Genomic DNA, 25,330 nt, shown 5'->3' with positions numbered 1-25,330 from the left:
TCATCCTCCTCTGCTCCTGCATGCAGTGCAGGGTCTCACCCTGCAGCCAGCTCTGTGTCTGTGGGGGTAATCTCTGTGCACAGAGGCAGCGCTGCACGTCTCTCCTCCTCTGCCCCTGCATGCAGTGCAGGGTCTCACCCTGCAGCCAGCTCTGTGTCTGAGTGGCTGATCTCGGCGTGCCTGCCTGCCTCTCCGCCCCTCCTCGCTCTCCCAGAGCCCTGCTGATTGCCTGATCGGGCTGCTCTCCACTCCTCTCCCTCCCACCCTCTCCCTCTCTCGCAGGACTGGCTCTGGCCGCAGCACTTCCGGGATCCGTCATCCCATTCTCCCGCCGCCGATCAGCCCCACAAAGTGAAGCCGTGCTATAAGCCAGACGGCAGCCAACCTGCCAACACTCTCTGACACTCCGTCATCCGGGAGGGAGACAGGCAGCGACAGCCCGGGCCCGGCACCGCCGCACTTTACGCACTCCCGGGGGAGGGAGGGGCGAGCGCAGGGGGCGCCCCGGGCTGCCCAACAGAAAGAAAGTGCCCCCAAAAGGCACCCGAGCGGAGGGGGCGGACACCCGGCAGACAGGCAGAGCTGGACTCTGCGCCCCTCCATCGCCACCCTGACACCCCGGGCTGGCATGATTGACAGCTGGCGTGGCACCGAGCCATGCGAGCCCACGGCCTGGGCGCACGGGGGCTGCTGACGGCGCCACTCTGACCTTCGCCTTCAGGAGAAGTGACGATATATACATTTAATTTGTGAGCCCTTCTTGATCACCTGGGGGAGCAAGAAAGGAGAAAAGGAAACAAGGAACCAAGAAGGAACCGCGAAACACAATCAGCAAGAAATCCCAACTCTTGACGGAGAACGCGCCCTGGTCTTTTCGGCTGCTTCATTTTCGTTTTATTTTCCCTGTTGTGGTATTTCTCGGTTACTTTTTCTGGCCGCCTTGGAGAGCATGAGAAGGTTGTAAGTGGATTTTGGGGGCATAGACCAGACACGGCCCCCCGTCTTTACTTTTGGTCACCTGGATTCCACCTCTGAAAGCACTTTTTTTGCTCTGGACTGGAGGACGCGGGGCCCCGGAGTTTATTGGAGCGCAGGCTAATGGCGCAGAGGGTAGGTAGACAATCCCCCCCCCCCCCCCCCCCCCGAAAGAGGGTTAGTTACCCAGATTAATCCCTGGGAGGGAGGGGGCGTCCGGATAAGGGGGGCTGCGGGCGCTCATGGTTGCCATTCTGGGAAGAGATGCGCAGAGAGAGGTCACTGGAAGGGGTGCCCTGTATCTGCCCATAGCCTCTCTGGTCCACCCTGTCCGTGTCTCCTACGCTGTTTCTTGCTGTGCTCGTCTGTGTGCACAGAGAGCACCCGCTGCTGTGTGCGCCTGCGAGGGGTGCCGTGATTACATGCCTGCAGTTTCTACCCTTGCCAGGGGCCCTCTCCTGTTCCTATCACATGGACAGGTTCCTTCAGCGCTGAGCCTGGACACGGCATAGACGGCGAGGGGATTGATTCACTCTCTCTACGCCCCCCCACCCCTCCACCCCCTCGTGTCTTAGCACTCTGCTCACCGAGACAGCCAGACCTAATATTTCTGTTTACAGACGGAGCTCGAGCAGTCATTGGAAGGGACCCTCTCCGGCCCCTCTCATCTCTCCTCTGTCCGGGCTCTCTGCACCCCGAGGACTCGCCCGGAGGGGTAGAGTGCCCACCCCGTGACTGCCTGCCGTGGTGCCGCTTGCCGGTGCACTCTCTCCCCCGGCTGTCTGTCACTTCCTGAGGTTCTCTGTGCCTGTTGTCTGTGCACACACAGGCATTCCTCTTTCTCTGTGCGCCTGTCACAGACTCTGCCACTCCTGGGACAGTAGGGCGCAGCGTCTCCTGTGCAGGGAGTGCAGTGGGGACCCTGGGGCTGTCTGCTGAGCTTTCATTCGTCGATGGCAGCTGCCTGTGCACACACAGGCATTCCTCTTTCTCTGGGCGCCTGTCACAGACTCTGCCACTACTGGGACAGTAGGGCGCTGCGTCTCCACTGAAGGGGGTGCAGTGGTGACCCTGCGGCTGCCTGCTGTTCCACTCGTATGCGCACTCTCACCCTGGCTGCCTGTGGCTTTCACTTTCCCTTTAGCCCTCCTCCCTGAATACAGGAGGCATTCCCATGCGCACAGAGATATTCCCCATTCTCTAGGCGCTAGCCCCAGCTTCGGCTACTCCTGAGATACGAGGGTACAGCGTTTCCACTGATGGGAGTGCAGCGTTGACCCTGTGACTGCCTGTGATGGTTCCACTCGTGGACTCCCCCTCCCCCCAGCTGTCTGTGACTTTCTATCCTGTGTGCCTGCTGCCTGTGCACACTCAGGCATTCCTCACTCTCTAGCTGCCTGTCACGCAGGAGAGAGGTGACCAGATCACTTCCACTGAGGGGAGTGCAGCGCGGACCCTGTGGCTGCCTGTTGTGGTTCCACTCGTGAACACCCCCTCCCCCCATCTGTCTGTGACTTCCTATCCTGTGTGCCTGCTGCCTGTGCACACTCAGGCATCCCTCACTCTCTAGCTGCCTGTCACTCCTGGGAGCAGGGCAGATCCCTTCCACAGACGGGAGTGCAGCTCCGACCCTGTGGCTTCCTGCCGTGGGGCTCCCTCTTCCCAGCTCTCTTCCCCGGCTCTGTGAGTGAGTGTGACTCTCTCTCTACCCTCTCCCAGCTCTGTGTGCACACAGACAGCGCCTTCATTCTGCTGCTGCAGCCTCCCAGAGCTACACCCGCTGCCGCCGCCGCTGCTGCCTGGCTCTGCCCTTTTCTCTCTCTCTTCCAAATTTGACAACAGGAATCTGGGAAAAAATTCTGCTCGTATTATGTTCCTGGTAACTTCCTTTTTTTAACCAACCTTGTTTTCTCCTCATTTTGTCTGGGGTTACTCACTCATCGTGATTTTTTTTCTCTTGTTTATTTCTCTGTTCTTTTTTTTATGTATTTTTCTGATTCTGACTCTCTTCTACGCACTTCTTCTATTTAATTTCCTTTTTTCTCATTTTTAAGAATGAACGCCTTCGACTGTCGCTCGGTCCTACGTGTTGTTTTGTGTTTCCTTGTCCTGAGTGCCCTTTCTTGCGCTTTTCTCTTTGATATTTTTTTTTCTCCTCTGACTACCTCCGTGTATTTCTCCCCTCTCTCTGTCTCTTTCTTTTTTCACAGTACGATGAGTTACCCCACTACGGGATGGACGGAGTGGGGGTGCCTACGTCGATGTACGGGGACCCCCACGCCCCCCGGCCGATCCCGCCGGTTCACCACCTCAACCACGGACCCCCGCTTCACGCCAGCCAGCACTACGGGGCCCACGCCCCCCACCCCAATGTCATGCCGAGCAGCATGGGGTCCGCTGTCAACGACGCGCTGAAGCGGGACAAAGACTCCATCTATGGGTAGGTGTGCGCGTATCGATAATCGATCCGTTTTCGAGTGGTGTCCCCTCCTCCCACCCCCACCCACATATATTTAGATAGGGGATATACTGCCATTTCCAGGGCGGGACCAGGGCTCATAAACCCGAGATCACACAGAACAGATGTTTGTCCGCTTAAGATCACACAAGGCGGAGAGAGAGCCGTGTCCACCCAAGATCACACGAGCTGTCGGGGTTGCGCTCCGTGTGTAACGCATACAAACACTCTTACATTTAAAAATATAAAAGCCTGCTTTGGGTTCAGTGCTCCAGCCTGCAAGGAGCGCTTTGTTTACATTGTGGGAGTATTTAAATGGAGGCGCCTGGAGTTCAAATGTTCCCATAATCAGAGTAAATGTTACACAAATGGACCATAACCTAACATCACATGTGTGCCTGGGAGACAGACTTCATGCCAGGGCGCAGGCGGGGCGTTATTACAATACATTAATAAAAGAACTCTCCAATCTATCAAACCTACTAACGGGTGAGCGTTGCACACGAATGCCACAGCAACCATTTGGAGTGTCCCCAGAACCGTGCATGGGAATAGAAAAAATAATAATATTTTAAGGAAGGAAGAGCGGCGTTTGTGTTCAGTACTAGGGGGGCTACTAAACAGGAATATAAAAGGGAAGAATAACATGTTTTTCTTCTCGCCCGGGACTGCTGTCAGCCTTTTAAAAAGTTTTTTTTTTTTTTTTAGTTTTAATAGAGTCTCAGGGGTGTATTCTGGGCAGCTCCGGGTAAACCCTCAATCGGTGGCACAGAACTGGGCAACTAATTATTCAATTTAGGGCCCCAGTTCAGACACCCCTGCCACCCTTCAGCGCTTCACTTTGGTTAGAGATTTGGAGAGTTGACACTTTCAGTGCAGTGGTTGTAATGAGGCGCACTTAATATATCTAGCAGGATAAATAAAACTGAAATGAATTAATATAATGTCATGTAATATAATAGTTCATGCAGAGCATGTTCCTCTACGAACGTGTAATCCCAGGCTCACACGTGCGCTGCGGCGTGGACGCAGAAAGGCGCTGGTGTAAAACATGTAACACACGCCAGATAGCATCGGCAGTTATTTTTACACGGTAAATGTTTAGGGGAAGGTATCCGAGGTCTGGCTGGCAGCTGGGAAAAGTAACGGCGCGTTTCAGGACTGTTATCCTGAATTAAAAATTAAAAAAACACGGCAGGCTCTCTCCCCACCGCTGTAGAAAAGGCTAGGGTTTCCTCAGTCCGAGCAGTATTTTAAACGACATTTTCATGGAGCTTCGAGCTCCTAAAATGTCAAATATTGGCGACTTTGTGCGCAGACACGCATATATAATAACTATGAAAACATACGTGTGCCTGGATATGTATAATGTAATATTCTATTCGCTGTTCTAAAGCGTGGTCCATCCGCATTCGAGGGCAAATAAAAGACGTGTGAGCTCACATATGTGTGCATGGCCCCGCTCATGTATGTACTGCGCGCCCACAAACATGTAATAGCCCTTTGATTATAAATATCTGTCGATTGCGTCATTTTTTCTGCTCGGGTGTTAGTTTATATGCTCACAAAATATGTGTATGAATGTATTGTAAGGAACACATATACATTGTGCGTATAGGTGCAGGTTGGCTACTCACCTCTCCGTGTAGATGCGATCACACTCATGCGCGCGGGTGTATTTATATATAATATATATTTGTACTACATGAACAAAATATGCATATATAATGGCAGGCATTTATAGCATAACATAAGCATTTATAGCATAGCGTGTTTACAAAGCGCATGTTTATCTGTGGGTTTCTTGGCGCTAATAGAAGATGAGCATATGTATATGAGCATTGAGCAGTCGTGTGCATATCGGTCTACATGCATGTCTGTGGACACTGTTGCACACGCATGTGCATTACTGCACACAGTGACGTGTTTGTTTTTTCTACGAGTACGCACACATACAGTTGTGCGTGTGTTGTGTATGCATGTTCGTAGTTATGTAAGGTCAGGCGTGTTTGCATAGACGCAATGAGGAATATGCATTTTTTACATGTAAAGCAGCTTTTTGAGCTGTGGTCAGAGGGGCTCCGGGAGGGGAGGGCACGGCTCCTCTTCCTCGCCGAGTGCAGAAGGGTGACCCCGAAAGCCTCGGTGCTTGCCCGGGTTTCACGGGCCATGAGTGTAGCTGTGCTGTTGAGAGGGACAGACAGACGCGCTGTGCGGCTCTTGCATGTGTAGATAGACATGGGGTGCCGGCGGGGTTTCAATGTGCTATTCACCCCCCTCCCCCCCAGTCCTTGGCCCAGGGCAGCGTGTGCTCACCAACGCATGTGTCCCCTCCACATGTGACTCCTGATTTTAACATGCTCTCTTCTCCCCCCGCAGCCACCCGCTCTTCCCCCTTCTCGCCCTGGTCTTCGAGAAGTGCGAGCTCGCCACCTGCACCCCCCGGGAGCCCGGCGTGGCCGGGGGCGATGTCTGCTCCTCCGACTCTTTCAACGAGGACATCGCCGTCTTCGCCAAACAGGTCTCCGCCTTTTATCTGCCTGGGCCCCTTCACCCACCCGAAATACCACCACACTGGCCCGGCCCGGCAGGGCACCCTGGATGGCTGCAAACAGCCGCGCATGGTCACTTCACGCGTGTTGTGTTCAGTCCTCGTGCACGTGGCTGTAGCGTCTGGCAGGCGGCTTCAGTGCGCTTGTGTGTATGGCAGGGAGTACCTGGACAATGTGCACTCGGAGAGATGCATGGCTTTTGTAATATACGTATATCTGCAGGCGTACAGTACGTGTGCCCACATCTCTCTGAATCAACACGTGTGCACACACCAACCCGCTTTCTATAAATCTGTTATATATTAATGTATATATGTGTGCGTATCTGTGCGTGTATATCAGTCAATAGATATTCACTGGCAACAGACGCCGGTCATATTTTTACAATTACATAATATTCTACAGACCTATATGTATGTTGTAGTTCGATATTACTGTTTGAAAAATCTCTGTCTAGTGCTTTATGAAAAAATTAGCATATTTCAATGCGCCTGTCAGTGCATAAAAAAGGCATCAATCTCTTTAAAAATACACTGATATATATGTATGCGTGTATATATATATATATATATATATATATATATATATATATAGGTGTGTGTACATGTACATGTGTGTGTATAATATATATTTGTGTGCGTACATGTGTGTATATATCTACATACATATATATGTGTATGCGTACATGTGTGTGTATATATCTACATACATATATATGTGTATGCGTGTATATATATGTGTGTGTACATGTACGTGTGTGTGTATATATATATATATATATATATATATATATATATATATATATATTCCCTATGCTTTTCACAGTTCGAGAGTGAGGTGACTGAGAATAAATTGTATATTTGGGCCTGGGTAATGAGCCAACAGGATATATTCTACCCCTGAAGCCGCACGGCCTCGCCCCCTCCCCATCTCAGAAGTAAACTATCCTCAGGCATTTTTTTTCTTTTTTTTAATGCATTGTTTTCTACTTCTGACTTAATGTTTGCCCTTTTTTGTAGGTCCGCGCAGAAAAACCACTTTTTTCCTCAAACCCAGAACTGGACAATTTGGTAAGAATCCCAACATGTGTTCCTATTTTCGATTGCGCATCTGCTTGTACCCCAGAAATCATGGCATATCAAATCTCGAATTGAAGGGTTTTAGCATCGAGCCTTCCCACCTCGTTAGAGCGGTTTGTGTATGTATTTGGGGGTTCGGCGGAGTCTGTGCAGACAAGAGGGTGTATGTACCCCCCAACCGCAGACCATGGCCTGGGGAGGGAGTCTGCAAGAAAGCAGCGCCCAGTAACACACCCTTTTTTTTACTAAAGACTTTTAAAATTGCAGCCGCCTGTTTCGGTATGGGGTGTAATTCGCATCCTTTATGCTCGGGTTCTTTTTCGGGGGGGGGGGGGGGGGGGGGATGTCTGCGAAGAGCTCCGAAACTAAAATAAATGTGAGGTTCTGGACACCTTGGTAATTACTCATTGAGGCTGCTTGGGGTGCAGGGGAGGGGGCGGCAGGGGAGGGGGCGGCCGGACTGCTGGTTGAGCACAGCTTTTAACCCCCCATTACCACTTCTTGCAGATGATCCAGGCCATCCAAGTGCTGAGGTTTCACCTCCTGGAGCTGGAGAAGGTAAGAGGGTGAGGGCTGGGGAGGGGGCGGCGAGGGGGGAGCCTGTTCCTAGGTGGACTTCTGCTGCGTAAAAGTGCGTAAAAGTTGTGGGAAAGTGGCCACTTCTGGACCGACAGCTCCGAGTCTGGGGCCACCCCCCCCCCCCCCCCCCACACACACACACACACACCCCTCACAGTTCGTGTTCTAATTCTCTTCCTAACCCCCCCCCCCCCCCCCCCCAGCCGGGCCATGTACTGAGATGAAAAGCTCTGACCCCTCCGAGCCCCCGTGCCCTCTAAATCCCGCGGCCCCCGAGCCCGTGTCCCGCTAATGCCGCTTTAGTAAATGTTGCCTTGGCTCCTAACCCCCAACTTAAAGCAAATAAATACCCGGGCAGAGGGGCGGCTCGGCTGCCGAGGCTCGGGGCGGGCAGATGGCTGAGGCACAGACTGCGCCGCCCCGTGGGAGCTGCACAGACCCACGCGTCCAGAAATAGAGGCGCTGCGTGTCCAGAATTACAGGGTAACTGGGCCCAGAAATACAGGCTAACCGTGCCCCGAACTGCAGGCTAACATAGGCTACCCGCGACCCGAAATACAGGTTAACCGTCACCCGAAACACGGGCTAACATAGGCTACCCGTGACCCCAAATATAGGCAAACCGTGAACCGAAACACAGGCTAACCGTGACCAGGAATACAGGCTCGCCGTGCCCGGAAATACAGGCGCCCATGTGCCTCACATTACAGGCTAACACTTCACAGAAATACAGGCACCCATGTGCCCAAAGTGCAGGCTAACCGTGCCCAGAAATGCAGGCTCTCTTATGTCTTGAAATACAGGCTAAGCGTGACGAGGAACACAGGCTTTCATGTGCCCCGAAGTACAGGCTAACAGTGCCCAGAATACAGGCAGTCTCTGTACAGCATCCCCGGGTCCCCATGTTGGTCTCTACAGGCCGACAGAAATACAGACTCTGTGTCCAGAACTACGAGTGCCCCGTGCACAGAAATACAGGCTGTCCGTGTCCAGCAGCACAGGCTGCATGTATAAGGACCCCGCGTTCACCTGTACAGGCTGGGCCTGCCAGGTGTTAGTGAAGCTCAGTGCCCACCTCAGATCCCGTCTGCATGGGTTCCAGAGTGGACCCAAGGGCGCCACCCCTCGGGCCCTTTATAGGCTGTGGAGATGTGGCAGTCAAACTCCACAGGCAGCTTACACAGGCTGTGCATGCCAGAGAGAGGGCATGTATCGGCTCCAGAGAGGTGTCCCGGAAGTGAACGTACAGGCAGGAGACTGATACTGCTCCAGCTGCAGTGAGGTTCTGTACCAGCTCCAGGGAGATCAGGGTACTGACTCCCGGAAGTAAAAGTACAGGCATCTGGCAGGGCCTGCACCAGCTCTAGAGAGGTCAAGGTGCTGACTCCCGGAAGTGAACACAGAGGCAGCAGACATGGCCTCCACGAACTCCAGAGGTCAAGGTACTGACACCCGGAAGTGAATATAGAGGGAGCAGACAGGTCCTGGATAACTCCAGATAGGCCAAGGTATTGACTCCCGGAAGTGAACATGGAGGCAGCAGACAGGTCCTGCACGAACTCCAGAGAGGTCAATGTACTGACACCCGGAAGTGAACACAGAGTCAACAGACAGGGTCTTTACCAATTCCATAGAGGCCTAGGTACCAGTTCCCACGTTTGTTTTTTGAAATATAAAATGCAGCATCATCTGGATTCAGTGGCCCCCAGGCCTCTGGGTCCCGGTGTCACTGCAGCTTCTGCACCAATGGAAGCCACTCCCCTGCTGGCCCCGCGCTTCCTCTCACAGCCGGCCACCCTCACCCTCACCCTCTCACAGCCGGCCGTGATCAGCCTCTGCCTCACATCAAGTTTTCATTGCACTTATGCCCTTGCACCATTTTCTCACATGGTGCCACCTTTCCCTGGAATGTAACAATCCCCGCTGCCGTATGTTCAGTTGATTTCGCGCCCTCGGCTTTTATGCGCCTTAATTAAATACTTACGTTCTATTAAAGAAAATCGAATGCTTCCTCGATTTTCTTTCTCCGATTTCTTTGCCCTTTTCTCTTTTCTCACTTTCTTTTGGTCCCTCGTTCTTTTTGTTTATTTCTCTCAATTTCCCCTTTTATTCCATTTTTCTTTTGTCCACCTTCCCTCTTTGTTCTTTTTTTTTTTTATTTTTCATTCGCCTTTTTTCTCTTCTTTTCTTACTTCAATCTAGCCGTCATCTCTTATTAAAACCGCCTCTTTGCTCCAACTTCCTCCCTCCAGGTCCACGAGTTGTGTGACAACTTCTGCCACCGATACATCAGCTGCTTGAAAGGGAAAATGCCCATCGACCTGGTGATTGACGAGCGGGAAGGCAGCTCGAAGTCCGACCACGAGGAGCTCTCGGGGTCCTCCACCAACCTGGCCGACCACGTAAGTGATGGATTTAGGGCCTGTTTACGGCCCCTTGTTTACTGCCGTAAATCGCAGCCGCTGACAGTTTCATCTGCATGCCGCTTCCCCCCAGCGTTCGCTTTCTCTTGTTTTCTGTTTTTTGGAGTCCGCGCTTGTGACAGCCGAGCCTGGCGTGTTTACACCAGTCGTGTGTGCGCGATTCGGGGTGCGCAAAGTGCGCGCCCGCGGTGCTCACCGATCGCTTAGTGCCAGTAAAGTAACATCGGACTCCAAGTTTGCGGGTTGCATTTCTTTAGTTTTTCCTAGAATTATCCAGCGAGGGAGGGAGGGAGGGGGCCTGGCGGAGCTGCCTTTGTGCAATTAGGGTGACATAAGTACTGCTCCATAAAAGTGCTCAGTGGCAGCGCGTGACACGGTGCCAAAGCGCCGCGAGCGCCTCCCGCTACAAGATCTTAACCTTTCATGGGATGATAATTAGCAATGCATTGTGGGAAGCGGGAGCAGCATGGCGGCTCCCCCTAGGTGAGTCGGTCGGTGTCTCATAGAAGCGGGGAGCGCTCCTGGGGCTCCGGGGCGCGTTCGCGGAGCTCCGCGGATCCGCACCCGGTTGTGGCGGTCTGATTTCTCCGGTCCGGGGTTTGGCCCGGACGGTTCTCTCGGTTCGCGAACCGCCTTGATTGTGATCTTGTTAAACTATAAAATAACAAAGCGCAGCTATCTCTGGAGGTCGGAGCTATTGTGTGCGTGTGTCTCTGTGAACCGAGACGCTGCTGATCAGCGGTTATTTATACGAGAAATGCTCCCAGCGGCTTAGGGATTTGCACGTTTTGACTCAATTGAATGCTTGAAGTGAATGTAACAGTTTTTCCCGCAGTTGCAATATTAATGTACTGCAATAGTTGTGAGGGTTTAGCGGAGGTGTAAATTTTCCAATTAAATTGATGAAAGCGCACAAGTGCTCCCTGCGTGCGCGCGGTGGGTGGATACTGGAATCTAGCAAAATGCGCGCCCTTCACGCGCTAGTTCCACGTGCCGCACGAATGTTATACAGAATCATTTTGTATTCCGAATCTAATCTGGTGTTAAAAACAACAACTCTAGTTTGCTCGGCATGGGCTTAAAGTAACCCACTTACATTTGTTGTGAAATTTCTAATATGTCTTTGATCTTGAGCATCTCTTGGGGAATGTACCTTTTTAATATTTGCTGTATGTTTTTGTGAACACGTTGAGTGCAGAGGAAAATGTGTTAGAAGCAAGAAAATATGTTTGAAATTATTGTTTTATTGAAGGATATGTATTGCATGCTATTGGCAATTATTTTTATTACACAAATAGTGGTTTTTATAGAGCACAGCACGTGGAGAACGGGGCCGTGTTTCTTAAATTGTAACATACGTGTTTAATATTCCTCAAGTCAATGGTAGTTGCTGTGTGTAAAAAAAATACTAATTTATATTTTAGAAAATAAGATAAAGTGACATAAGATAAAATAGAATTTTTGAGTACACTTCTACAACTAGATATTTTATTTGTATTTTTAAAAGCAAAATGCGTATCGTTTTCCAAGGCTACATATTTCTTAGTACTGTATAGTAGCTAGGAGCAGAGCCGGCTAATGTTTGCGCCGGGGAGATTAGGTAGAAAAGCTTGTGTCGAGGCAGGGCAGATGGCAAATGCGCAAGCCAATTTGCTGTGCCCTCTTGTAAAATTTAAATTCAAGTACAATAATAGGGCAGGGTTGCATGGGGCTAGCTGTTCGATAATTTGGCCACTATTATCCGGCTCCCCAGACTGTGGCCCGCTCCCTTTGCAGCCGCCTTTCCAACGCCCTCCGAAATACTGCCATAAATATGAGACCCCATTAATCCTGGTCGTGTTTGGGTTTCTCACCTCATTGCCTATAGCAATTTGAAGCTTTTTGTTTCAAGGGCACTGGAGCTAAATCCTTTTAGGGGATCCCCCCCGCTATTTGTTTTGAAAGGAAGCCATAATGTGTGCAGCCAGGACCCCAACTGGGGGACCAGGAGTCGTATCACACGTTTTATATTTATGTGCCGCGATATGGGAATCTCAACACAGTGCTTGTTTTTATCCCAGTTTTAAAAAAATTGAGTTCTGGGGCCTGCTTGTCACGGATCACATTTGTGTGCTGACTATGTGTGCCGCAAAGGTTGGGGGAGATCATGTGTGATCCATGTGCTCAACTCATGGGTGTTGATATCACAAAGGGAACACATTTTGAACAGGACATTCGGCAACATGAGTGCTTTTGTCAACATGCAAATGTAGCCAATTTAGGACTCCTGGCACATTTTTTTCCCATTTGCTTTGATATGCATATTTAATATGTTGCCTGGGGCCTGAAGCTCATTTGGCAAAACTTGCTGTAGGCCGGATGAGAGAGGACTTGCGTTTTGTTGTGTTACGGGGGTTGTGTTGCGCTCACTACAGATAGAACAGTCTCTGGGCCTGGAATTCTGCTCATGAGATTCCTTCAAGGAATCCCCAAAATTGCTGGGGATAGCTATAGGGGAAGGATTTGAATTCCCTTGTACATGCGCATCTATCGACTAAATTTCCATTAGAACCCCCCAGTTGGGCCGCTCTTGTGCGCCGTTGAGTCTTGCTTCTCCGTTGTGTTTGCGCGGGGAGCGGTGGAGGCGCGTCAGCTGATTGGGCTGTGAATAATGACAGCTAAAAAGACATATACTTTAATGTGTTGTGTGCTGGGGTATTCCCTTGTGCAGGTGACAGTTTGGTGACAGAAGGCTGACACCCCAAAACACATACGCCGCTTCCCTTATTAAACGGTGTCAAACTATATCAAGCGACTGCCTGGGTGAGCGGGAGGGATGGGCCAACAGGATACTCAATAGTAAGAACAGAATTTGGGGTTTCGAAAGAAGAACATTTATCTGGAGGTTTAACCACGGGTTGGAAATGCACATCAAGTTTCTGGTCGAGGTCTTTGAAGACCCTTAACCTACAATTTAGTGGGCTTTTAGAATGCTTCCACCCCACATCATGCATTGGGAAATTTCTGAAAGTAGGCCGGGTTTTTGCTGTATTGTTTACACCTCAAGTAATAAGACCAGATAAAGACTTCAGAATTGGCAATTTCCTACATTTTGTGGATTTTTGCTCTTGAGCTGGGTTTGTGTCCATAAATTGGACCATAACTTTATTGTCGACAGTAACAATATTATTGACAAAGTATATTGGCCAAACTACAAACTGAATTCTATCTTGGCTCTCAAATATGAGGTTTTATTATTGCCCAACTAAGATGTACCAATTTTATCACTTTCATATTGTAGGCGGATGGGTTGGGTTGTAAACGCAGGTCTGTTTGGCGGCCACACAACCCGCGAAGCCATCTCACATGTGCCACCTAAGCGTGTCTGTCACCGGTGAGCCTAGTTTTCCGCTCTGTTTCTATGAAGTAGCGCTTTGTTGATGAGTTGGCTGCAATGCTGCTCTCCGTGAGTTAGTAACGCAGTTATTTATTTTTATACTCAGAGCTAGGAGGGCCTCACAGGTTTGCGGCACAGTAAATAACAGCATTTTGCTACTACCTGTTTAAGGGGGTCTCCTCGTATTCCCCTTGGGAGGCCCCATTGAGCTTCAAACTAGCGACCAGTTTGTGGCGCATTGATATCCGCAGCCGTTGCATTAACCTGCTGCTGAATGTTATTTAGTTACTTATTTGGGAGTTTTGTGTAGCACCACACACCACCAGGGTCACTCCAGAGTGTTCAAAGAAAAGCTAACAGATTAAGAAAGAAAAGAAGGAAATGAGGGGTTCAGATAGTTATGTGCCATGGTCGTAGAACCATCCTTCATCCGCCAACCCACTTGGTGAGGTAGCCAGATGTCGGTTCAATGGCTCTGTTGAGTAATTCAGTTTTCAAAAGTTTGCTGATGTACCGGTGTTTAGTAACGAAGAGAAGGACTTTCCTAAAACCATCTTAAAAAACACCAACAGGCCGAAACATCATGCCCCATCGCAGCGGCACTAAGCACCACAGGTCCCTCTGTATGTGGTGTTGTCGCTTTGCAGCACATTGGGCTGAGCTGCCGGTTTGTGTCCAATATCTAGACCAGTCCTGCAGAACCAGGGATCAGCTTTGCAGGAAAAACTATATTTTTACGTATTAGATTTTTAGTGTGGAGAAGTATTTGGTTTTCTGTTTCTCATGAATTTTAGTTGAAGTGTTGAGCTCATAAACATACAGTTTTTTGCAAAAAAAAGTGTTGCATAAAAGGTTTACCACGCCTAAAGTATATTATAATTACATAATGTTATTGCATGGAGCTGTTCAGTGTTTTATTGCTATTTTTAATAATGATTCACCCTTTTGTCCATTGCACTGCAAAGCTGTACGCTTCCCCAGAGTTTATTCCAAATGTGCCCTTTTTTTGCTGGGTTTGTGTTTGTCTGCGCATGTATATTTTTTAGTGGGGCAGAGTGAGCTAGCTTGGAGTGTGCCTTTCAGCACTCACTTTGGTCAACGTGTATCATAGTATGCTTCGGTTCCTTGCTATTTTTGTGCATTATATTTAGGGCACCATATTTATGTTAGTCGATATTCTAAGTGTGATATTCTAGGGCCATGCTGGCATGTTGGCTAGGGTTGATTCCCGTCTTTTCTGTGGCCTTTCTCTGAAAACTAAGGCTGCAGTTGGAGAGCTGGAAGCGCGCGACAGTGCCGGGGTGGTGGGAACCAAGGACAGGGCGGTGTATTGTTGGTTTAGGAAATACCACAAGGGCAGCATGTTAGCAGAAGCCGAGAGAAAAGAGAACACATTTAGCAGGAGCTGAACTCCCAAGCTGGGCAAATACCAGATTCATAGCCTGCCCGTGTGCTGTTGCCCTGTTGTGGTGTTGTACAGATTTCGGTGTTGCCTTTTCTTGGGTTTATCTCTTTTTGTTCAGTCCATCTACTTTGATATGTTCATAACCTTGCCTTAAATTGGAATGTTGTGATAGGCGTTCATTGACGTCCAATCTATATATTGATTAAAAACCGAAGATCCCTTCCAGTATTGTTGTTTACCACTTACTCACTTATGGGGTAATTGTTTTTTTCTGTGTTAGTAATTCAATTTTTTTTTATTTGTGTGCATGTTTTTTTTTGTGTGTATTTTTTTTTCATTCTATTAGCTTACACATTTGTGCAGCGTTTTTGGGCGTGCGTGCGCTGAAATCCAGGCAGAGCAGAAAAGCAGGCCTGCAAGTCGGAGCTTGCAGAGCCCTGGGTGGCTGGAGGGAACATTATTTTGTTAGTCACTGGAAACCCTCTGACTTGGCAGGTCCAAGGTGCCGTGGTGGCAGGTGGTTTAACTTTGCATGCGTCAGTGTGTTTCAAAACTTTGATTTAAATACTCAGCACAAATGGCCTATTGATTGGTTTAGAAAAAAGTAATATATACATATATGCGTGTGACATGTCCCAGAAGTGTCAGAAATTCTTACTGTTACTGCAGCGTAGCAGGAGTGCGAAGTTGGAGGAGAGAGCGCGTAGCCTATATGCGTTTTTTTTAAATATTCAGAACATTCAACTTCTTTCCTGAATACTAGCTCAGGGTTAAAGACATTCCTTTGGGAGTGCGTGGTCCTTCCTTGTATGCCTGGATTTAGATTAAAATTGTCGCACCACAGAAATTAAAACCATATATCATTCTGCCTGAGGAAGGGGAGAGTTGTTGAATTTTTGTAGAGTTCATTTATAGAAAACAGATAATCAATAAACATGTTCAAGATTCTAATTCTGTAAGAAAGTAATGAGTGGAAGAGGGGCTTCTAATACACACCCATATCCCAAAGGGTATGAATACAGAAGAAGAAATCAGTTTTTCAGAAATAATGTGTTTCATGAGCGAAATTTTATAATAGAAAACTTGGAGATGGTGAGCGAGGAGGCAATGTTCAGAGAAGGTAGAGACTTAATAGGCACATTAAAATCATATTTTTTTTGTTTCACACAAAATGTAGTGAATATGTTAAGCAACTACTACCTGCCAGAAGTGGTGAAGGCCAAAACTGTAAATACTTTAGAAAACAGAAAGAGAATTGAAAAAGCATGATTCAATCCAAAGGCCACATAGCTTCTGAAAGTCAATTTTAGGAAGGCAATAGACCGACAAGATGGACTCATAAGTTCCTTTCTGCTGTGATATTCTGGGTCCCTGTGGTGCTTAACACAGCCTTGAGTTATGTGGGAGGAATAAAGGAAGGCAGAGTGGTTTAAAACCTCACCTCTCCTCCAAGCCAAATAAGTCAAGCTAAATTAGATTTTTGGTACGCCCCATTTGCCTATTGAGAGTTACTTTAGATATATATGTGCTGCCGCAGTTCCCCGGCAGTGTTTAGGATGTTTTATACTGTAATACCGTCGAACGGCTGCCTTCCAGGGCATTAACAGTGAAATATTACCAGCGAGATCGAGCCGTTACGGATATTGCTGTAATACCTGAGGTCAAACGCTGAGGGTGTCGTTGTATAATCAAGAAGCGGTTCCAGTCCCGCGAGCCACATTTGGCTCCGAATGCCCAAAAAAATAGAAACCAATGGCTGCTTCTTTTATTTACGTACTCTAATTTTTTCATGCGAGAAATGATGGTCGATAACGAGAGATGGCGCGCAGGGAATTATACCCAAACTGCTGTTTCCGAGTGACGGCACCAACATCTGGTGTCAGACACTAAAAAATACAACTTGGATGTTCAGTTTGAGTGTCGGAAATCTCAAGCAGTATTTAGGTGTATGCCTATGTCCTTTGGGGATGGTGGCAACCCACTGAAAAAAAATGTAATGGAATAGGGGAGTGCTGGTCTTAGTCAAGAGGCCTATGGGTGTGTACCCGCAGAAAGTGTTGTGCATCTGATCATTAAAGTGTAGGGTTGCAGGAAGTGTTTTGTGTGCTTGACTGTGAGGAGTGTTGGGCTGCAGGTAGAATGTTGTGTTGTGTCAATGTTGGTCTGAAAGGATATTGCATAATTTAATAAGGTGAATGTTGAGCTCTAAGGGGGTGTTGTGCAGTTTAAACAATAGACAATGTTGGGGTGCAAGGGGAAGTCTTGCTGTAGGTCGATATGTTGTTGTGTGACTCATGGGGAATGAGGGGTTGTGGGGAGATGTCTATGTGAAGCATCATCAACCAAGTTAGGCTGCTAGGTGATGTTGTGTAGTGTGAAAAGGTCATGGGAAGTTTAGTGCTTTTATGGATACAACTGTATCCCAATAAAGATGAATTGAATTACACCCAAGCCTTCTGAGACGTAAACATTGTCATGCACTTTTTTTCAATGCAATTGTCGCAAACCTCATTAGACCCATTTCACGCTAAGTTGTGTGGTTCACTTGCCGCTATTAATAGCCCCTAAAACAATCAAAGTACCTTTTAATTGTTTCATGTCAATCCATATTTACGTATTCAAAATAACACATCAAGCAACCAATCGCTAAGACGCTGATGGAATGGACTACTTGGCAGGGCAGTCTCCGTGTCAATGTCTGCTAGTGGTTTGGGGACCATTGGGGTAGAATTGGTCACAAGCCACCTAGCAGGTGAGCATTGGCCCCCTGAGCAGCAGCCGTGTCATCCCCAAAGGCGCTGTCAGAGGCTCGAAGCATTGGTATATTGGATTCCAGGCAGCTGAGGTAGACGCAAGGCAGCCAGAATGGGATATTTTTGGGTCACTAAAATGAGTTTTTAAGGGTCACCCATGAGAAGAGGCGTGAGTTGACTTCGAAAGTAGTTCTGAGTAGACCACCTTCCCTCTGGTGGGGTGAGGTGCTCTGGAGTAGTGTAGGACTGAATCACTACAGCCTCGTCTCATTACCGTGTTTCTTGGTAGTGTAGTCACAGTGGTAGAAAGAACGAATAACTGTGGACGGAGGAGACTTTCGGCGAAGATGCAGGCAGAGCAGTAGACAGGCATCACCCTTGGGGGTCGAAGGTTACGATCTCAAACATTGACACTGATATGTGCTGAGTGCCTCGAGAAGGCGTGAATCCATGATTTCCCTACCCCGTAAAAAGATATATGGGTCTTATATGTGTAAGCCGATCACTGTTCGAACCTCATAATGGAGAATCAGATTTTAGAGACCACAAATCCATCAGTGGCGTAAGAGCCCTAGGAAGAAAAGGTAGATAATACTTCATCATGTACATAATACCTACTAAATAGCAATAAATTCGGATTTTTTTTCTCAGAGGGCGTGGTAAGTACTTCCGCAACGCTGGAACCAGTGCCGATAAAGATCGGCCACCAAGATCTCCTTTTTTTAAAGCAAGGAATCATCAGCGTTGAGGCACTCACGGAGGTGTGGTACCAGGAAATTATTATCAGAATATCATATGAGATAAATAAAGTCTGCAAAAAATATCGCCCTATTGGAGTTTATAATTGCAAATCCACGCCCAATGGGTCAATATTGATTACAGCCAAAATGTCTCTGTTCGACAGTCTGACGTAGCGTCATGGATGCAGCTAGACGTCTTGGAGGTGAGCAAGGGGCCAATGGGAAGATATACAAGCCCCTTGCGCCACTTTTGCGTCACTTTTCCCATGTTAAAAATGACGCAAAAGTGGCGCAAGGGCCTTGTAAATAAGCCCCCAAGTGTTTTGTGAATCTCTTCCCACCTATTTAACCTGGCTTCACAAATCCATGACCAAAAGTGTACACATGCTGTGTTATGGATGCTGTGTAGGGAAAGGAAACTCCCAAACACAAGGGATGCTGAGGGGCTGACGCCCACTTGCCATGTCTGAAGGTCACTCCCTACAGCCTCTGGGGCAGTGAAACTAGGGGAAGAGAATTCCACAAAACCACAAAAGTTCCCATATAATCTTCAGTTGAATGAACGACGGCCGCAACCCATGATCTAAAAACGATTGAAATTCTGCTGTTATGTGCAACTACATACACAACCATGACGTCCCTCCTAAAGCTCAGTTCATGACCTCACTTAAGAATTCTTTTAGGTGTCAGTTATAGAGGGATACAGTCTTGTGACCTTACTTCTCTATGTACTTACTTTTTTGATTCCCGCTATTGAATTTTTACTTTTCACTTGTCGCTTCTTTTTGTTTTTCACTTTTTTGTACACTCATCTTCTTTCATGTGTCTTATTTTCTCTATTTCTGTCTTATTTCATTATTCATCGTTTGCATATATGCTTTTCTTCTTTTCCTTTCACTTCTATCTTCTTTACTCGCTGCTCCCTTGTTTCTTCTTTACATTTCTCTACTGTTACCTTATTTTTGTGATCTCTCTGTCCTGGCTTTATTTTCTTAGTCAAGTCAAGTCAAAATATCTTTATTTGGTTCCATAGACCATAAAAGTGTTAAAACGAGCATTACAGATTACAATTTCCATGACCTATTTCCTTAGTCACTCTTTGTTGTTTGTACTTTTCTTCTCCAGTCTTATCTTTGTTCCTTTTTTCTCTTCATGTCTTCTCTTCTCTTCTTTCTTATCGTCTTGATGTCTGTACACACATTTTATTTTTCAATTCCTTCTTTGTGATCTGTACATCTTTTCTTTTCTCATCTTTACTCTGGTTTTTTCCGTTACTTATTTTTTTCCTTTTTTCATCTTGGTATTTTCATATTCACTATTATCATTTACTCTTGTTCTTTTTCTCTCATCTTTGCCATCATTTTTCTTCATTTTGTTTTTTATTTTGTCACCTATTCTATTTATTATTTTCACCCCTTATTTTTTTCTTCTGCTGTGTTCTCTTCTCTTTTCTTATCACTCCCAGAAGGCCACAGCGTTATTTATCCCCTAGTGGGAGGAGGTGGTGGTGGGGGGCGGGGCATAGACCAGAAACTAGTATAACTCTGCTTCCTTTAAAACTTTTTCCTTCAGGATGAGTTTGGTTAGGGGGTTATGAACCCACCTCCCACCCTAATAAATAACGAAGCTTAACAATGGAGGCTGGTGTGTGTAACCCACGCGGCTATTAAATTTTACTGCTGTGGCTCTGAATCATTTTTGTGACGTGACCCCACTCACCCCGGCAGCCCCCCTTGACTAAAATGACCACTGACCCCGCTAAAGAAGGCCTGTTAAACTAATATACAAGTGCAACATATAAAGTTTCTGATGGTTGATACACTGAATATGTTTGCCAGCACATTTCAGTGACCCCGTGCTGACTCCAACGAGTCCTGGCCTGCACTTGATACCCAATGGCTGGCGGCCTTCTAAGTTGCCCCTGCTGTTTTAAAGGGAACATAGAGGAAGGGGATAGGATTGGCATTTGACCAATCACATTGCAGAAGCTTCCAAATCACATCATAATGGAGTCTAACAAAAAAAGTAAGGAAATCAGCAACTTGCAATGCAACACCACTCTGTGGTTCATTTTACAGTTTCTGTGGACATTGAACTGTAGTGAAATGCGTTCTCCTATGGCAGACCATAAAAAGTCTTTATTTATTTTTTATATAAATCTTTAACTATGTCTATAGACTATTTAAATGCTGAAATTTGAGCATGACACTGGTAAAGGGGAAATTGCACAGCTCGACCTCTCCTCAAATTGGACATTATCAAATACACATAGTAAACTGATATTCGCACATTTTAGGTGATTCTTAAAACCCCACTGCGGTGATGATAGGTTTGCAGGCGCACTGCAGTAAGCTAGGCCGTGGCATGGTAGAAACTCCACAGGAATGTGCAAAACTCACAGGTTATCACCTATAGTGCACCTAATCCGTAGACGAGAATGGCTGCTGATTTTGCGATTGGGAAGTTCCTGTGAAGATCATTTTTGTGCACACTTGCATTCGAATTTCACGTTTAAAGGGCTTTGTAAATTGGGGCCCGCGTGCCCAGATAGGCATGTCCCTTCCTCGGAGATATAGGAAGGTGTTTATTGCAATTAACTCCTTCATGTTTAGTGCACAAGGAATCTGATAGCGGGCACAAATGGTGTTTGCCCCTGATTTCAGATATTGAGTTCTATGAAAATGCCAGGCTTCTGGGGTCTCCTAAGCACATATTCCTCTAAGATTAGCCTGGAAATGTGTGTGTCTGGAAAACAGGTCAAAACAAGGATGTAGGACTTTAGTGCAGGGAAACTTGATTCTGCACGTTATCCCTCAAGCCGAAGCGAAGAATTGGGAAATAAAATTTCTCTGGGAATAAAAATACCAGAGCAGTAGGAGAGTTATTGTGGATCTTACACGGTCTGAGTGGGGGAAATATACTTTTTAATATAAAAAAGGCAAACACGTGCTCAATAAATGGACCGCCCAGTGAATGATGTCACAATAGTTCTCAAAACCAGCAGACATGATCGAACAAAGGAACATTCTAGACTGTCTGCTGCTGGGCATTGTTGCAAAGCAGGACAATAGAGTCGTTTTTTTTCTCTATACCGAGTGGCCCCTTTAAAAAATAGCAAAGATATCTTCAGGTCCCCTCTGCATTTGAGGGATTCTGGACAAACTTTGAAGTGTTCCAGACAGACAGACAGACGGACCTGGAAGTCGTTTTTTCCTGATACATTAAATGACAGCGCCTCTCCAGAAATGTCAAGTGTGCCTGCCCGGGTAATGGAAACACGTCCATTTTGTTTAATATCCTTTCAGCAAAGGAAGTCGGGATTCTCAAAAATGAAGAGGCGGCCACTTTCAACATGTGGTCAAGTGCGAGGTTTGCAACACGAGACACCAGCATGCAAACGACGCTGAACAGAGCACCCTCACACCGGAGCAACGCAGCCGAGGGCACAGGCCTGGCTCTGTTCACGAGGGCCGGTGCAGGCTGACTTGAAATGACTCTGAGCCCTGTCTCCCACACTGGGAGAAGACACGTCTTGCCTGCTGTAGTTCTCGGAACAATATTAGACTATTGTAGTGTCGAAAGCTCCAGGTCAGGAATCTAGCTCTGCTGTCCAAGCGTTTTGAATAGTCCTTATTTTATTTTATTTGACATTGGGGGCTGACCGCTGTTAGCTGCAGGCCTAGTGGTCTGACCGGACAGGCCCCTGCCTGCCGCCAGTAGACGTGATTGGGGCAGGCTTTGCCTCATGGCAATCTGTGCACTCTTTTGTTTTTCTGTGACTACAAGTAGGGCTACTAAAATTATGCGATTCTGCTGCCCCTGTTTTTTTTTGCATTGTAAGGATTTGCCACATAATCCTTGCCACATAATCCATCATCTGCTGTAAATTTGCAGATTTTAACCCAAAAATAATTCTAGCTCAAACGGATCAAAAGTTACTAAAAACGTGGCCATCTGCTTTCACTTTCATTGGGAGACACTTTGCAAAGATTAACTGGCCATCTTTCAGTTTCTTATTTATGTATTTGCTAACGGGGTGAAATATTTGCCCACACAGTATTACTATGTGCAAAAATCACAAAAGAATGAAGTAATACTATCAAAAAAGTTCTGCTTTATGCAGCTTAATTTGCCTTTTCTTGCCACATAATTTAGTCAACCCTGCAGCATCCTTTGGTGCTCCCCTGCCACATAATTGCAGGGTCCCTGAAGTTTTAGAGGCCCTTTCACCCATGTATCTCTGCCCGTGTGCTTCTACAGTCCCGGGTGCCTCTTGGCACTGTGAGACAGGACACCGTCGTTGAAAATTTACGACAGCGAGAAGTCCTCGGGTGAGACTATTTAGCAACGGAGCAAAAGAGTGTAAGAGCGAACGATTAAGAAAACTTAAAATAGGTGAACGTCGATCTCAGACGTTTGTGACGTCATGGAAGCACATTGTGATGTAATCAGGAGGCCAGATATATTGGGTGTAAAAATACCCGTGACTCAAAAGGAATTGACCTGATCTTCATTGCACATTTATGCGTGGAGCTTTTAGGGGGTGTCTGCTTATTAGGTGATATATCGATCCTTCAGGCATTGTGGGGCGAGCTATACCACCCAGAGAGATGCCTGGACTTAAAGCTATGCACATACATGCTTCCAGGGCTGCGTTCAATTGTGAAATCTATTAATAAGGTCATGAAACCCTAACTGGAAGAGACAATGGGGTTTTAAAAGCGGATACAAAGATATGCTACCTAAAGATCGGTTGTTTGTAGTTCTACGTGTTTGGCGTCATGGAGTTCTTCTAGAATGTGACCAGGACGTCTTGGAATGGCAAGAGCCCCTGCTGTGATGTCATCTTGTAACGTTATTGGGCTTGTGTCCGTTGGGATTGTGTTGTTGTGTGTTGTCATTTAGCCCTTCTGTCGCAGCGTGCCACCGCGTCGTGCCATTCAGCCCTATTGGGCCTGTTTTGATTGCACTGAGTCCTGTGATGATAGCAGTGAGCCCACTTGTGATGTAATCTGCACTTGTGGGTTAAAATCCATGACGTCATTTAGCTACTTCAGCCTGCTGTGCAGTGATCTCTTCTGGGGTGTCCTTTTTTCCCTATTGTGGCATCAATGACGTATTGTGGGGTCTTCACGCCGTTCTTGTGTTATCAATGCATGCTATTGTGATGCCCTTCAGTTGTATTGTGACGTCATTGCACACAATTGAAATGCAAACGTATCATGTGTCGATGTAGTTGATGCCTATTGTGATGTCATTGGGTTCTTTCAGGATGATGGTCCATTACCCTCTTGTGGGGGCATTGAAGCCTGTTGTTTGTTAATTGAGAATGATGTGACGTCATTGAGGCTTGCTTAGACCTCATCCAGTCATGCTATGATGTCACTCCGCTCTTTTGCAGTGTCATAAGATCCTCTTGATGATGTCCCTTTTGTAATCTCCTTGATCCTTTAAGGATCGGTCCCTGTGAGCCCCGTTCTTCTGTCGCTCGTCCCTATTGTGGTGATATTGAGTTATATTTTGTTCTTGTTGACCCCCTTTTAAGGTCAGTCAGCGTCTTGAGGATGTTAGTGATGCCCCTGAAGCCATGTGTGACGCCACAGACGCCCTTTTGACGTCATTGACACACACTATTATGTCATTTAAACTTGCCTGAGGGCATTAAACGCAAAAGTGACCTCGTCGCCCTCATGTTCAATGTAATTGAGCTGTTTGTTGATTCTTGTATGAGAACCCTTTAGTGATGTCATCGAGGCCTGTTGTGATGACACTGAAGACTTTTTAAGAAGTCATAAAGCCCCACTGTGACATCATTGGGTCCTGCTGGATGTGATTGAGCCCCTCTGTTAGATAGGAGAATTAGCCTCTACGTATGATTCAGTAAAGAGGGTTCATCAGGCCTGTGTCCGGTGCCGCTACACTATCGATACAGTATCCCTGTCTATCGATAACTTGACCCAGCTCCTATCCTATGCAGTTCCTTTGAGGCTTGCTGTGCTGTCCAGAGCCTTCTTGTCCTGTTATTGACCCTATTGTCCTTTTTGTGACGAGTGACGTTGTGTTGGTATGGGGTCCTATTATATTACATTGAGCCTCAATGGTATGTCGTTTAGGGCTTTTGTAACACAATTTGATACCTGGATATTTTGTGGCCGTGCCTGGACTCTTCCTACCACAATATCCCTGACTTGGGTCCTGGTCAGATAGACACATGATGCCACCTTTGTGCACCCTATACATTGGGAGAGGGCCCTGGAGCCTGTACCATGAGGCCGCAGCTTCATCTCTGAAGCAGATAACTGACAGCACCAGTGAATCCTTGGGGGGGAACACTCTGAATAACCCCTTAATAGAAGCCAACAGCGCTGCCAAAGCTGCTATTTTTATCTCGACGATTATGTTATAGAGCCTTCCAACTCCTGCAAAGCCTCTGGAAATGCAAATATCTGTGCATGCAGCTGTGCGGCGCGCAACGGGTTAAGCCTCGATGCCATTCGCACAATGGAAGCCAAGAGCCCTGAGTGGGAACTTGTGTAGGATGCATTGTGCAGACCCGGTTTAATATATTAGCCCCTCTGCAATAATTCCACCTCCCTACAGCTCCCGCTCAGATGTACCGAAATGGCCAGAAAATGCTTACTATCGCGCCCGCCAGGAGACACGCGGCGTCAATGCAAGAGCAGCGCATCTGATTTGCTTCATATGCCCAGAGACTCCAGCCCTCTCTCTGCTCTTTTCGAGATTTAGCAAAATTCAATGATGGTGCTAAATCAATTTTTTCTCAACTTTCCAGGGAGCAAGCACTGGAAACATTGCGATTTCCAGGGAAGGCCGCGTGTGTAAATGAGAAACTGCGGCAGGCGTTGGAGCGATCTCTAGTGGCCCGGATACTGCAACCTTTTTGCCATATTGTCTCCTGCTTTTATATTAATTACAGCTTGCATTATCAGCTGTGTAGCCCAGCAAAACAGGGCCCTGGGAGACCCCGGC

General features: G+C 47.3%; 1 protein-coding gene across 13 annotated transcripts in view; it reads left to right on the top strand.

Moving 5' to 3' along the window:
• The first annotated feature begins 959 nt into the window (after window positions 1-959).
• The window catches only part of MEIS2 (Meis homeobox 2), a 311,789-nt gene continuing 287,418 nt past the window's right edge, over window positions 960-25,330 (top strand). For 10 of the 13 annotated variants that reach the window (XM_086937010.1, XM_086937018.1, XM_086937009.1 and 7 more), the window contains exons 1-6: window positions 960-1,110; window positions 3,186-3,415; window positions 5,813-5,954; window positions 7,005-7,055; window positions 7,572-7,622; window positions 9,896-10,045. In XM_086937010.1, the coding sequence (XP_086793136.1) occupies window positions 1,099-1,110; window positions 3,186-3,415; window positions 5,813-5,954; window positions 7,005-7,055; window positions 7,572-7,622; window positions 9,896-10,045 (636 nt within the window). In that variant the 5' untranslated portion in view covers window positions 960-1,098. Of the gene's footprint in view, window positions 1,111-2,676; window positions 2,855-3,185; window positions 3,416-5,812; window positions 5,955-7,004; window positions 7,056-7,571; window positions 7,623-9,895; window positions 10,046-25,330 lie in introns of those variants that run through there. The other 3 variants (XM_086937019.1, XM_086937020.1, XM_086937016.1) reach the window with 3 other exon arrangements.

Source organism: Lissotriton vulgaris, chromosome 9, assembly GCF_964263255.1.
Source record: "Lissotriton vulgaris chromosome 9, aLisVul1.2, whole genome shotgun sequence".
In the NCBI taxonomy this organism is placed as follows: Eukaryota; Metazoa; Chordata; class Amphibia; order Caudata; family Salamandridae; genus Lissotriton; species Lissotriton vulgaris.
This window is presented reverse-complemented; position numbering and strand designations above follow the sequence as displayed.